This window comes from Gymnoscopelus microlampas (assembly GCF_963454915.1).
Source record: "Gymnoscopelus microlampas genome assembly, chromosome: 3".
NCBI classification, from domain to species: domain Eukaryota; kingdom Metazoa; phylum Chordata; class Actinopteri; order Myctophiformes; family Myctophidae; genus Gymnoscopelus; species Gymnoscopelus microlampas.
Window position 1 is genome coordinate 8153358 of NC_139940.1, and position 15480 is coordinate 8168837.

Consider the following 15480-nt stretch of genomic DNA (forward strand, 5'->3'; position numbering starts at 1 on the left):
CACACACACACACACACACACACACACACACACGCACACACGCACACGCACACACACACACACACACACACACACACACGATCAGTCCCCTCCAACCATGAAATAAAACCTGAGACTGGTGAATTCATGTCAAGGAAATGAGGACTGCGTGGAGGCCATGTGGCCAGGCGGTTCTCTGTACCTTTAGTGATGGTTCCCATGTTGAGTTGAGACAACAGTTCTTCTGGAATGTTCCCCAGCAGGAACCCTGAGGAAAACATCGATATTTTATATTATGAAGTCTCTAGGATCATAATCGGTGTATTCTTTTAAGCGCTCTGGCCTGGTCCTGAAATACAGTGACTCATGATCATAGAACCGCAATTGTCATGAGCACTCTGGACCGGTTTCTCAGAGAGTCAGGACGGTAGCAGTTAAAGTTAGATACACTGGACCTACATGCACACAGTGGCCCCAATAATTTGCCCTCCTGCACCGATTGGATGACATATTCCGTTCAAGCCTTCTTAATATTTTCTTTCTTGAAATCTTTTTCGTGGCCAGCTGTAACGCAGGCTTTCACGTTGAATGGTTTGTTTAATAGGTCACCATAGTTACCCACTAAGTTTGAGTGAGCCTGGTTGTTATGGTTATTGCAGTTAGTAGGTCCAAGTCATGGAATCCATATTTGGGTACGACTGACCATCTGGAACTCCATATATGGAGCTGGCTGACACATCTAAGTCTTTCATTAGGGATTCCATATATAGGCATGGCTGACTCATCTCCCGTCATTACAGGACAACTGGGCACAGGACTCCACTCTTTGACACAGATAATAATCATTAGGACGACCTCCAGGACTCCTATCATCTGGATTCTAACAGCTCTCTACTGACAGAACCATGGAGGGACCGGGCCCTGGGTCTAATGAGAAGACCAGAACTGACCGGAACCAGTATGAAGAAAGGGGGGGAGAAGAGGAGGGGAAAGGAGGTGAAATGGAGGAGGAGGAGCACTCCTCTGTGGCGGTGGTCAGTTTGTGCGACTCCACTCCTCTTCTGTTTCGTGCTGCGGACCTGAGAGCGGTCCGTGAACTGGGAGTTGTGGGAACTCTGGTGGGTTCCCTGCCTCGCCAGCCCAGACAGAACAACCGCCTGGGGCGGCCCCTGCTGCTCCTGCACGAGGAGGCACGTCTGCTGGGGGAGCTGGGCAGAGCGGTAGCGCTCCCTACTGGACGTGAGGAGGAAGAAGAGGAGGCGAAGAGGAGGAGATCAGTGGAACGGTACGAGGAGCAGCAGGAGAGCAGTTACGAGGAGCAGAGTGCTCTGGCGTCGGAGGACAGGAAGAAGACGTCTCTGCTGGCAGACAGAAGACAGCGAGGTGGAGGGTCAGGAGGTCAGCAGGCTGTTGAGGAACGTCTGAGGTCTTTGGAGCAGAGCTTCACGTTCCCCCGTTCGGCCATGTCCGTTCAGCTGAACACGGCCAGAACCGGCCTGGACTACCGGCCTGATGACAGGGACCACCTCAAGACCACCTGTCGGCCCGCCGCCTCAGACCAGATGTCGGAGACTCGCTACCAGGTATTCAGGGACCTGAGAGCTCGAGGGTTCTTCCTGACGCCGGCGGGGAAGTTTGGAGGAGACTTCCTGGTCTACCCGGGCGACCCGCTGCTGTTCCACTCTCATTACATCGCGGTGTGCGTGCGGCTGGACGAACGCGTGTCCCTGTGCGACATCCTGTCGGTGGCTCGGCTCGGTTCCAGCGTGAAGAAGACGGTTCTGCTGTGTTCTCCTCGTCCGGAGGACGAGGACGGACAGGCACGGGTCCTGTACACCTCCTTACAGTGGAGTGGAATGGTCTGACCCATTGGTTCTCAAAGTGGGGTCCGGGGACCCCCAGGGGTACTTGAGGGGGTTCCAGGGGGTCCCCAGCTAAATGATGAATAGGAACCAAATGGACCCTTATGGGTCTGTAACTCTGAAAGCGTACAAATGGAACCAAATGGACCCTAACGGGTCCATTTGGTTCCATTTGTACACTCCTCAGAGTTAAATGAACATTGATTTTAACAATATAAATTGGGGTCCCAGAGATAGAGATGCCATTAAATGGGGTCCGCAGCCTAATGTCAAACTGGGGGTCCTTGAAATTAAAGAATCACTGCTAGAGCCATAATAAATCTTCTCTTATGGGGGTCCCTGGCTTATCTTTTCAAATGGGGGTCCGCGGGCTAATAAGTGTCAATTTGGGGGTCCTTGACGTGAAAAAGTTTGAGAACCACTGGTCTGACCATCCATTCTACACACCGTCGGCTCCCACAAAGCAGATGCTTCATGAAGAGCTACATTCGGTTTGAGATACCAGGGTGAAGAATGGCTCTAGATCAGTGATTGGCTGTAGATCAGTGATTCTCAACCGTGGACCGGGGACCACTGGTGGGCCCTGAGGCTACTGCAAGTAGGCCCCCAAATTATTGGCAAAACAGTATTTTTTTGTAATTTCAAGGTATGTTTTCTTTATAACCTTGCAAAATGTGTTCATTGTTTTACAGATAAATAGGTACCTAAAGTATACTGCGTATACTGCGTTCCCGGATCGAATGGGTTAAGTCATTTTATGGCCCCAAGTGGGCCGTGATCCAGAAGAAGTTGAGAGCTGAAATCAGTCACGGTGACTGAGAACCTGAATCCATGAGAGACAGAGGTGACAGCAGAAGGGAGGGTTCTCACCTATGAACATGGCTGCTCCTCCTCGCACCTCAGCCCAGTTGCTCTTGAAGAACTGAATCACCGAGATGTGATAGAAGTTCAACATGCTGGGAAAGTCCTGGATCTAACACACACACATAAACAGTTAAAACATTAACTACACACATATTTCATTGCACGTGTGTGTGCGTGCATGCGTTTGTGTGTATCTCACCAGGTACTTGGTGAGGTCGTTGATGAACTCTCCGTAGTGCAGACTCTTGTCTTCATGGAGATGTGTCTGGAACATGTTGGTGATCTGATCTGAGCCCACTACAGGAGCACATACACGCATCGCATACTTACACGCCTGGACACACACACACACACACACACACACACACACACACACACACACACACACACACACACACACACACACACACACACACACACACACACACACACACACACACACACACACACACACACACACACACACACACACAGGAGTGTTGAAAAATGGATCAGAGCTCAAAAGCTCGCATTGAAATGTGCTACAGAAAAACGCCTGATGCCTGCAAAACAGAACAGTGCATCGGAGTAGACCTGTGTGTGTGTAACTGGGTGATCAAATAATGATTCATGGGGAAAATGGATTCATGCAGAAGTCGAATCTTGAGTAAAATATTAAATGTTTGTCTGCATTTGCCAACTATTATTACCACATCTACAGGCATCAACACAGGAGGGAGCGGTGTGACTCAACGCCTTGCACTGATAAGTTGTGACTATCTTAACGTTAATGCTCGTCTAAAATACGTCCGGAAAAATGCGATGCGTGATGCAAGAGAGGAGGAAGGAATACAATGGTTTTGCTAGCGACACGCCACGGTGTGATCACCCCAACACTTGAATACTACACTAGAATATTCAACACTGCTTAGCTATCATCCTCCTAAAACATGGCATGAGTGTGCTAAGTCGTAGGGTAAGTACTGGGAGCTGATGGTAGGTGTGGCGCTCCACCTCAGCAATCCATCTCCCAGGGGTCTAGCACATTGTAACGGGGATAGACTACTTCGGCTGATACCGACAATAAGCCTCTCTTACTTACTTAATTCTAAGCATAACGTCTTTTTCCGAAGAGTGAAAGGTGTGTGTGCGTGTGAGCATGTGTATTCTGTACCTTGACCACCTGTTGGTTGGGGTCGACCAGGTGTAACAGCAGACTGACCAGAACGTTGTGGATCTGGTCTTTAAACACCGGCTCCCCTGAACCGAACTTGGACAGATTCCCCAGCAGCAGGATGGACGCACAGCGGATCTCATCATTCTCCTGGGAGAACACACGCAAAACTTTGTTAAATGAAGATCAAAACCGCCATAAAAAGGGACTCTGACAAGTCTTCTAGCTTGCAAAAAGAAATGACCCTCAATTTCTGTAAATATACTTTTACTGCTCCTAGTATTGATGATTTCTTGTATAGTATTATATGTCTTGATGAAGTGAATACATAGGACCACAATGGAAACAAGCTCTCAGGGCTTTTTGTGTTATCCTTTTAGCATTATTGTATAACTGTACCTCTGCACTTTTTCCAAACTGTTAATATTAATCGATCAATCAATCAATCATGCTTAAAAATATCACTCATTCTAAACTAGACAAGATTACACAAACTATGACTTAACAAGGTTTAATGTTAGTGCACTTACACATGTAGAGCTGAGGTTTAAAGTTAAAAGTGTTACAGAATGAATAGTCAATGGAAATTGGAAGCTCTTGAAACTAATTAGTATTATTGTTTTAGTCATCTATTCATTTTGTTTTACTGTTTGGTGGACAACCGGTAAACAAAGTATTGAAGTGCTGTGCAGAATAGCAGGCCTAAAAACCATCAGAAAGAAAAGCACAAAGATATTCAAGTAAAGACGTACATTCTCCAGGAAAGGTTTGATCTTCATGAAGATGTAGACCACCAGGAGATGGACGTTCTTCTTGTCCAGGTGAAGGAGGACTTTGGACAGTCCTGACATGGACTCCAGGGTTATCAACTTACCTGGACAGACAGACAGACAGACAGACAGACAGACAGACAGAATTATGTATTGAGACGATAATTTGTCATTAACACACTGGACAGTTAATGTTCTGACCAGGAAGTCTTGTGTAGCCAGGCGTTTGGAGCCTTCCATTTCGTGATTAGGGGTGCAATAGTTAGTTAATAGACTGAAATAATAAATAAATTATAAAATATTTTCAAAAAATAGTCGATCTACATGCTCACAACATGTCGATTTGCGTCACATTTGTATTGGTTCAGCAATGTAGTAATACAAATCGTAATCTCTGCATTGTTTCCACACCATTTTAGACTAAACTAAATTTAAAAAACGCTCGCACACCGATGGGCTCCATTGAAAGAAAGATGAATTTATTTCACCCTAAAGTGCTGTGAAGTTTCGGCTCACATGCCCTTCATCAGACTGATCACCAGCCGGAGATGTCCGATCGTCTGGCTACACCAGACTGACTGAGCAGGTGATGATGATGTGATGGGTTTGGACATGTTCTTACCTGGATCATCCTTCTCCTCCATGCCTGAACTCATAGCTGCCAACAACTCCTTTGCATACTTGTTAACCTAGAGAGAGAGAGATAATGATATTGTTTTAACCAGATGACCCCTGGCATTCTAGGCATGTCATAGTAGATGAAAATTCTGCTAAAATGATTGGATGACAAATAGCAGATCTACAAGCTAAAATGTGTATTTGATTTGGTGTAGAGAAAAAGGATAGACCCCTGGGGGACTCCGGTCAACAAAGTATACAGTATAGAGTTAAAGTGGTTAAGTAATTGTTTGTCTCTATACTGTGCGTGTGTGTGCGTGTGTGTGTGTGTGTGTGTGTGTGTGTGTGCGTGCGTGCGTACGCAAATTCACCTTCTCAGGTGAGCCCACGGCCAGGTTTCCGAGGCCTCGTACGGCCAGCATGCGCACACCACAACACGGATCTGAGATTCTCTCCATCATGTTGTTCATCAAAACGTCAACCAGCATCAGCTCTGTGACAACATGATGGTTTAACAACTGAGGGAACACAGAGAGCGAGAGAGAGACAGAGACAGAGAGAGAGACAGAGAGAGACAGAGAGAGAGAGAGAGAGAGAGAGAGAGAGAGAGAGAGAGAGAGAGAGAGAGAGAGAGAGAGAGAGAGAGAGAGAGAGAGAGAGAGAGAGAGAGAGAGAGAGAGAGAGAGAGAGAGAGAGAGAGAGAGAGAGACACAGAGAGAGAGAGAGAGAGAGAGCGAGAGAGAGAGAGAGACAGAGAGAGAGAGAGAGAGAGAGAGAGAGAGAGAGAGAGAGAGAGACAGAGACAGAGACAGAGACAGAGAGACACACATTTTCAATTATGTATACATTTAGGGGGCCTTGACATGACAATGTTTGAGAACAATAGCACAAAATAGATGTGTGTGCTGTACCTCAGAGAAGAAGGCAGTGACAGTGATCCTCTGACACTCATAGATGTTGTTCAGAGATGGACACAGACTCTCTATGATGGGAGGTAATTTCGGACCTGCGTGCTTGGCCATCGCCCTGCATGGAGGTGAAAACAAACACGGCAAAAGTCACACATACGCTGTGAACAAGCACTCCTTCTAATAAACACAAGTCACAACCAGCTATAAGCCCTTTATTATACCATTTCAGTTACATGGGCATTAACCCATTAAGACCTGGAACCAGAGGTCGCGTTAGTCCGATAATTGCCAGTTTTGACCGTTTTTTTATGACAAAGACCGGAAAAAATAAATCTCTCTGGACATGCTGACCGGTTGATAATGACACGGCTGTTCATCAATTATCACCGCAAAATTAGGCAGATTTCAAATCCTCTGCTTTGCAAGCTCGCTCGCTCGCTCTTTCTCTCTCTCTCTCTTAACAGCGTGCGTGTGTTTCTGTGAGAGATAGAGAGACATAGAACGAAAATATTTTGTCACACACTGTTAGGTTACACCTATTTCCTGTTACTAATAACCAGTGTAAACTGTGCTGCATTGGGCGGTAAATGGGAGACACTTTATTGTGAAGGTAGCCTACAACAGGAAAAAGAGAGCTAGTTGTTGCTGCTGCGTACAGACTCCGGTCTCGGCAGACAGACAGAGACACCGGTCCCAAGTTACATTATATAAAGTTGTGTATTTAACAGCCAGTTACACACAAGTTGTATAATTACGAGTTAGAATATATCACAGATACTAGGCTAATACAAGGGCACTTGTGAGTAAAGTTGGCAAGTTGCCCTACAGTTTAAACAACAGTGCAGGTTGAAGATGAAATCTAACACAGATGCGTAAATACTCTTCACAACAGCTATAGGCTACTGCAACTATGGCATCGAGCTGAAACATGACGTTAATCATAATCGTGGACCTATTTTTAACTCTATGAGGTGGACACGTTAAAACATTACCACTTTGAACTGAATAGCTCTCTATGAGGAGACAAGATTCTCACAACTCATCAACTTTCCCACGGCTGTCCCAACTAGACGCACGGACGGCATCCACTGTCTAACTATGCAGCATAACCTCCTCCTGTGAGTGAGTAGTGGTCTATAATGTATTGCCCTAACAGGTCAGCTGAGCCACATTATGAAGGATTAATCTGAAATGCCCAATTTTGTGCAGTGCCCTTTGATTAGAAAATGCATACAAACGCAATTGATTATTGAGAAACCATTACGCACGCAGCATGCGCAAATGGTAATGTAGGTAATTAACGTATTTGTGTAAGATGACCCTGCTATATAAAATGTGTATATTATGATGGTTCATGTTCAAATAGCTCAATCCAAAATATAATAAGTATAATAAGTGTTATGCTGTATTTACGCACCTGCTTGTCATTAATGCATATAAAAATAATTATGACCGTTATTTTTGTCAGATGTCCGGTAAATTTGAATCCTTCCGGACATTGGGACCGGCAGATTAAAATCCTAGCGCGACCCCTGCCTGGAACGCATCTGTGTCACTTTAGATTTTCTTTGGCTATTTTTTTTAAATCTGGAAAAACATGTTTTTAGATTTTTTTCAAAAAACTGTTAGGATTTAGAAAACATTTTTAAGAAACGCCTCAGGTCTTAATGGGTTATGGTGAATTTGTTCGTAATTTGTATTTATTAATTTTATTCTGGGTTCATGATGTGGCACAAGATGAGAAATGTATTTCCATTCAATGCTTAACAAAGCACTGAACGGATGGCCGACCTTATATGAACAAACCTGGATGACGTGAAAGCCTTTTTAACAGCCGCCCCCCACACTTCATAATGGAAATCTGTACTATCTGACTATAAATTCCACAAATCTCGGTGTGTGCATGTGTGCCAACATATCAGTGTCCGTGTCTGTCCTTCGCGCATCTCAAAAACCGTATGGCCGATCTACTTCAAACTCGGCACAGCGGTTCCCATTGCTCTAGGTGTGTGTGTGTGTGTGTGTGTGTGTGTGTGTGTGTGTGCGCGCTCACCTGGCCAGCAGGGTCACACCATGCGTGTGCGTATTGTATTCCTTCATGTCCTCCCAGGCGTTCTCCTGGTCCAACGCTCTCACCACCTCGTCCAACTGGGCCCTCGCCAACAGAACACGCAACGCATCCACCGCCGTGCTGCAACACACACACACACACACACACACACACACACACACACACACACACACACACACACACACACACACACACACACACACACACACACACACACAGAAATGATGCATTGAAATGTATTGACTTTTGATTATCTTTCATTGCTAATGTTAGTTTGTATGTATACTTTGTCGCTTTGGCAACAGATACATAAGTATTTCATGTTAATACAGTTTAGGTAACAGACAGACAGACAGACAGACATGTGTGTACGTACCCTGCTACATGGAGGGTGGTGCTGTGTTTAGTGTGGTTGTCTTTGGGTGGGGACACTCCTACACTGGCTCCCAGTCTGACGGTCAGACAGGAGAACAGCTGAGGGAACAGACTGACGGCTGCGTCCTGACTCTGACCGTTCAACATCAACTCCCTCAGACCGCACGTCATCTGCAGGGAAACACACACACACACACACACACACACACACACACACACACACACACACACACACACACACACACACACACACACACACACACACACACACACACACACACACACACACACACACACACACACACACACACACACACACACACACACACACGTCTGTGAAATCATATTTTATTTGTAATAACAGATTTAAATGTAGATCGAGTTTTTGTTTGCTTGTGTGTGTGTGCACGTGTGTACAGTATCTGCATGTTTGTGTGTCTGATAGGACTGCATCTGAATGTCAGTTTGAGTATGTGTGTCAGTGTTTAAGTACACTGTGTGTGTGTGTGTGTGTGTGTGTGTGTGTGTGTGTGTGTGTGTGTGTGTGTGTGTGTGTGTGTGTGTGTGTGTGTGTGTGTGTGTGTGTGTGTGTGTGTGTGTGTGTGTGTGTGTGTGTGTGTGCGGTGCGTGTGTGTGAGAGAGTCTTACAGCCAGTGGCGGACTAGTGGCCACTTTGCCTGTTCTCATCATGGAGTCCTTCTTGTCCATGTAGGGAGCCATGACAGCCAGCTTCTCCATGACCATCTCCATGATGTTGGTGGCCACCATGGGGTCTGATCCCAGAGCCATCCACATCTCACTGCTCCAACTGGACACAAATAGAATAGAATAGAATAGAATAGAATAGAATAGAATAGAATAGAATAGTATCCACTCCTTTTGTCACTGCATACATACGTTAGTGGTGTCACGATACGCCTAATCCACGATTCGATTCGACTTTCGATTTTAAGGTCACGATTCGATTCGATATATATTTTTAAACCTTATTTTTTTCAGCTTTGAGGGCTATATGATTATTAATTTAGGCTATTGTCTTGATTTGTAAAGAAAAACACATGTTCTCTTTTATTTGAATAATATCAAATGAGAATGACAATAACAAAAAGGGTTTTATGCCCTTACAACAACTGTCATTTTCAGATTCTTCTTTAAGATGAGTTAACAACAACATTCTTGTGAAGCTCTATAACTAAATAAAATCTAAATACAAAGTTGAACATGTAAGAAAAAATTATCCAAAGACAACTGTTATTTGGCTACATGTTCTTAAACATCTTAAAGTATGTTCACATTGTTTGAACAGGTAAGAGCTTTAACAAACAAGAAATGTGAATAATAAGCTAAGCCCGGGGTCTTCAACAGGTTTATTTTTTTATCTTAACCCCATCCCTTTTCTGAGGTGAACTTTAGCCAAAAATAGCAGATCTACAAGCTCACAACGCCTCGCGCTGCAAGGCGTTGTGAGCTTGTAGATCGGCTATTTTTGCCAAGAGGTGTAGAGGGGAAAAAGAGAAGACGGAGTGGAGCATAATCGACAAACGGTAGCCGTTTTGTCAACAACGCGTCGGGTGCCCTCATAGTTCACTGGGAAGCCAAAATATTGCCAGACTTTTGACTTAAAGGAAGCGGGAGGGTTTTCCCAATTCTTCCGTTTGTGTATCATCATTACCATCGCTGGCTTCAGCAGTGGCCATGGTGAAATATAATGTTACTAACGTAGCAGTACAGACGCAACGCTACAGCGGTCTGTCTCTCCTCCAAAAACTCCTCTGCTGCGGTGTGCACTGTGTGTGGGTTTGTCGTGTCGTCTTTTTTTTTCTCCCCCGTCGTAAGCACACATGCGCGATGCACGGAAAAACACAACAGCAGCTCCAGCATGGCTTTCACCCGGACGTGCAATCGGATGTGCGCATGCGTGGGAGTATTATTATTTTTTAACCCTTGAATCGCGATACGGCTTTTGATTTCGATACACTGTATCGTACGTCATTTTCGGTTCGATCTCGATACGTATCGCGTATCGTGACACCCCTAACATACGTGAAATTCATCCTCTCCATGTACCCATCCTATAACAACTAGGAGCAGTGAGCAGCCATTGCTCACAGACACACATCGACACATTGCTGGCCTGGCCTGGAATCGTACCTGCGACAACCAGGGGCTCTGGCTGCCCAGGCAAGCGACAACAAGATGTTGTCGCTTGCCAACAAGAACTGATTTACAAGCTAACAACCCTTTAGCTAACAAGTGACACCTGCATTTATGGTATAACAAAGTATATAGGGAAAGATGTGTTACAAAGTAATGCTACAATGTCCAGTGGTTATTATACTGGGAGAAATGATGCTGTATCTCTCCCTGACCCGCTATCCTTACCTAATGTTTCTCTAAATTGGTTGACTACCAGTCAACCACATGTGTCCAAGGGGTTTGACTTGTCTCCCGTGTCAAATACTTCAGAGATATATGTTTTCTGGTGAGAACCAGCAGAACCACTGCAGTAGTATCTAGCAGTTGTGTACCTGTCATATGGTAGTGGTTGATTGACAAGTTATGTGTTTCTGTCATGGTAGTGGTTGATTGATCAATGTATTGTAAGTGTAATGTGTACCTGTCATATGGTAGTGGTTTATTGATAGTTTATAGTGTGTGTGTGTGTGTGTGTGTGTGTGTGTGTGTGTGTGTGTGTGTGTGAGAGAGATGTGTACCTGTCATATGGTAGTGGTTGATTGATCAGTGTATTGAAGACAGTTGGTAGATGCTGAGTGGCCAGGATGAGAACGGTCTGCCCCACAGCCACCCTCACCTGGACATAGAAACATCCATTACTATTAGTAACACAATAATTAAGAAGTGACATCAAACAAGACATTACGCCTCATGTCCGGGCACGGCGGGCAGCACTGCGTACTAGCACAAATTACACTAAATCAATAATAATTGTATAATAATGAATATTGACATAGTGAATAAATGACCTGCTCCTCTGTGATGCTCTGTAGACGCAAGTGAATCACCTCCATCATCTCCGGAACCTAGAAGAAAGAAAGACAGACAGACAGACAGACACACACACAACATACAAAAAAAGAGATCAATTGCATGCGGAAAAGCAAATGCAAACAAAAATATCGTCTTTCAAAACAATATTTATTTTTTCCAAAACGATACATATCGTCACGAAAACGTATCGCGATATATCGTGGGACGATATATCGGCACACCCCTAGTGTGTGCACCTGTCATACAGTAGTCACTGACTGATCAGTGTGTGTGTGTGTGTGTGTGTGTGTGTGTGTGTGTGTGTGTGTGTGTATGTGTGCGTGCGTGCGTGTGTTACCAGATCCTGCAGAGCTGCTCCTCTGTTCTTCATCAGAGTGTTGATGATGACGGTGGAAGCTCTGCAGCAGTTGTTCTGACTGTCCGCCACGCCTTCAAACAGCATGAACAGCAACGTGGTCACCTGCTGCTGTGGAAGACGCTTACTGATCACCTGCGCGCGCGCGCACACACACACACACACACACACACACACACACACACACACACACACACACACACACACACACACACACACACACACACACACACACACACACACACACACACACACACACACACACACACACACACACACACTTAAATTAATTAATCATTAATCTGCAGTTATTGTCATTCTACGGTACATACCACACCGGAGAGATACACAATGTGTATGTACATTGTTGATTTCATTGATCTTTCTCTCTCTTCCCTTGCTCCCCTCTTCTTCTTCCCTTTCTCTGGAAATAACAAAACTATGGAACTTGCACAAAAACAAATTTCACCCATTGTTTTACACCTGTTAACCTGTGATGTGACAATAAAGTTTATTCTGAGCTGACCAGATGTGTAGAGAATCGAGATGACTGGAGACTGGTTAGAATTCAATTGAGACACCAACTAATTAGATGGTGTCTCAATTGAACTAGCTAGATCTCAGGCACCTGGTCACAACCCGTGTCCCTGCAACCACTGCTGTAAACCACAAACACTACCCTGGCAGTGATCCTGGGAAATCTCATCGAATTCCGAGAGACCGAGACAGTTTTAGTCAGAATGCCTTGCTGAAGGGCACAGAGTTAACGGTACCTTGGTGAGGTCAGAGCAGGTCTTGTAGAGAGCAGTGTAGTCAGGGTTTTCTAGTAAATCCCTCAGGGCCATCAGACTTTCAACAGAATCGTCCTTATAGTCTGTGGAGAATCCTGCAAATCACAAGAAGATGGAAGGTTTAAACAGCAGCTGGATGTTAGGTAGTTCTGGTAGGCAAAACTAGAATGAAACGTAACCACTGACTAATACAAATAACCCTGACCCTCACAAGTAACACATGAATGTATGATTATATCCTTTAATAATAACAAAAGAACTATCAAAACCTTTCATAAATAGCAGATTTACAAGCTCTGCTTGTAGATCTGCTTCGGTGTACACTACAGTGAATGTACCTTCACATCTTGGCTGTATATAAAACTGTGTGTGTGTGTGTGTGTGTGTGTGTGTGTGTGTGTGTGTGTGTGTACCTTCATATCGTAGCTGTATATAAAGAAGTGTGTATATACAGTCTACGGCTGCCAGGCGTACATCGTGGCGGGGGTCGGTACAGCGAGGAGCCAGTCGACCCAGCAGAGCTCCCAGGTTGTGGAAGGACACCATGTTCTACCATCACACATTGACACGCACAAACCATGTGAGAACGCTATGATATCATACAACATTCAACAGTATAGACGTAGTTCACAAACAAACCAAAAATGTAACACACATATTTGTAATTACTAGATGGTACAAAGAAAAGGCCCGTCAGATAATGGATGGGGTTTTGAAGATGCATCTTATCTTTGGGTCAGCATTTCATTGCCTATGTAGAAAGTTGCATGTTTTAGATAGATGTTGTAGACATATCCTAAGTATGTTATTTAGATAGATGCTAGGTTATAACAGATGTGCCAGCTGACTTGACTGGTGGCTTAGGTGAATGAATATGAATACATGACATATGAGTGAGTATACAGTACATAAACACAGACATGAATTCACCAAGATTCAATTAGATTGAGATGAAACATGGTGTGGTCTTTGAACTGAGAGAGAGAGAGAGAGCGAGGGAGAGAGAGCGAGAGTGAGAGACACAGAGACACAGAGAGAGAGAGAGACACACACACACACACACACACACACACACACACACACACACACACACACACACACACACACACACACACACACACACACACACACACACACACACACACACACACACACACACACACACACACACACAGACAGACAGACTGTGAAAAAGACTGTGAGAGTGAGAGAGTACCTTGACAGTGAGTGTTTCCAGGTAGAAATGCAGCATGTTAGCAGTAGTTCTGACAGCCCTCTCTCTCTCATGGTCCAGAGTTGAACTCAACCAGGATTCAACGTGCTGCACAGGACAACACACATCACACGTTACAGAGACGGAGGGTTGGCATAAACACCATAAAAAACAACAACAACACATAACATTGTATGGCTTGCAACTAACTGAAATCAGGCTACTGGCTACTTTTATGTTTTATATGATTCCATATATATTTCTACTTTCTCCTGTTACCTTGAAGATGCTCTGCAGGCCGTCAGGTGTGGGGTCTTTGGCCAGAACACTTTTTAACAGCTCCTGTAGTGCAGCAAATGTGTCCCTGTATAACGCCTGGATAGAAATGACAAAAGACGTCGATGAAGCACAAATACAGATCATTTAATTTTGTTTCTCTAAACCAGGTGCAGCTCTGCTTGTGACATGTACCAGTTAATCCTAAGTAATGCAACATTACAAATTGACATGAGGACATTTTTGGTGAATGTAGGTTTGGCATCTAGCTATTAGGGATGGGTGTTTGAGCCTTTTTTTTTTTGGTAAACATGTATATTTGTATAGATAGGTACAATTGATGCTGCAGTGCACATCACAGTAATAACATACAGGATAAGGTTCATGTCGTCCTGTGGCTCGGGACAGAGTAGAATGGTTCAACATAATTATCAGAGGCCTAACGCCAGGCATTATCCACTTAAACATTCACTTCTGCAATAAGCTGTCTGATGTTCTCGGTTGCCAACAGTCTGCACTTATGAGCTTCATGCAGTACCACTTGTCAACCAGTAGGTGTCCTACCAGACACCAGGGTCAAAATGTCTCAATGGAAGAGTAGGGAGACCTCCAACCACTGCAGATGTACTACTTTAAGTGGAAAAATTAGTTTGCAGCCTATATTAGAACCAAAGGACTTCTAGAAATATGTAACAGTCTGTGAACTGCCAATGGTCACTCAGAATATTTAAAGTTATTTTACAATTTTGGTTTATCAGTTCTCAGTGGTGATTTGTGTCCATTTACCTACCCCATTCCTTCTAGCTATGGGATACGGTTACACTACGAGTTGGGTAGTACACAGTACATTATCTATATTTATTTATTATAGTGCTCGAGTACAGTTGTGTGTGTGTGAGTGTGTCTCCTCACCTCTCTCTGCTTGGGGTCCATTATTTCCTCATCTTTAACCTTCTCTGGTGTGTGTGTTTCCGGTGGCAGAGAGAACACACTGTTCACACACACCTTCAGCAGGTCAAAGTTCTCGTTCTCGCTCAGCGGGGGGTCCAGGGGGCTGGAGCACCAAAGGTTAAGGGTCAAACATGGTGCATAGTAGGACTCTCAGGTTTGCCCCAGCAGAGCGCATTTATTTTTTAAATGGGTTCTGCTTTTAGATTTTATACAAATTGTGATGGCATCAGGTTGGAAAAGTTGGATGTAAGCAGGTTAGTGCCTTGCATGGTTTCCTCCACC

At 44.5% G+C, this 15480-nt stretch overlaps 2 protein-coding genes across 6 annotated transcripts in view; one reads left to right on the forward strand and one right to left on the reverse strand.

Moving 5' to 3' along the window:
• The window catches only part of mroh1 (maestro heat-like repeat family member 1), a 56487-nt gene that overhangs the window by 2702 nt on the left and 38305 nt on the right, over positions 1-15480 (reverse strand). For all 5 annotated transcript variants that reach the window (XM_084053449.1, XM_084053450.1, XM_084053447.1 and 2 more), the window contains 19 exons: positions 15160-15301; positions 14251-14346; positions 13975-14079; positions 13172-13307; positions 12741-12853; positions 11950-12102; positions 11588-11644; positions 11318-11415; positions 9252-9411; positions 8605-8774; positions 8211-8348; positions 6158-6272; positions 5618-5764; positions 5251-5317; positions 4611-4732; positions 3859-4008; positions 2905-3039; positions 2712-2814; positions 182-247 (listed from right to left, as the gene is read on the reverse strand). In XM_084053449.1, the coding sequence (XP_083909575.1) occupies positions 182-247; positions 2712-2814; positions 2905-3039; positions 3859-4008; positions 4611-4732; positions 5251-5317; positions 5618-5764; positions 6158-6272; positions 8211-8348; positions 8605-8774; positions 9252-9411; positions 11318-11415; positions 11588-11644; positions 11950-12102; positions 12741-12853; positions 13172-13307; positions 13975-14079; positions 14251-14346; positions 15160-15301 (2273 nt within the window). The remainder of the gene's footprint in view (positions 1-181; positions 248-2711; positions 2815-2904; positions 3040-3858; positions 4009-4610; positions 4733-5250; positions 5318-5617; positions 5765-6157; positions 6273-8210; positions 8349-8604; positions 8775-9251; positions 9412-11317; positions 11416-11587; positions 11645-11949; positions 12103-12740; positions 12854-13171; positions 13308-13974; positions 14080-14250; positions 14347-15159; positions 15302-15480) is intronic.
• On the forward strand, positions 885-1844 carry LOC311038533 (tRNA-splicing endonuclease subunit Sen34-like; the record flags this gene model as incomplete). The annotated part of the gene is made up of 1 exon (XM_084048106.1): positions 885-1844. The coding sequence occupies one exon, from the start codon at positions 885-887 to the stop codon at positions 1842-1844; it is 960 nt and encodes a 319-aa protein (XP_083904232.1).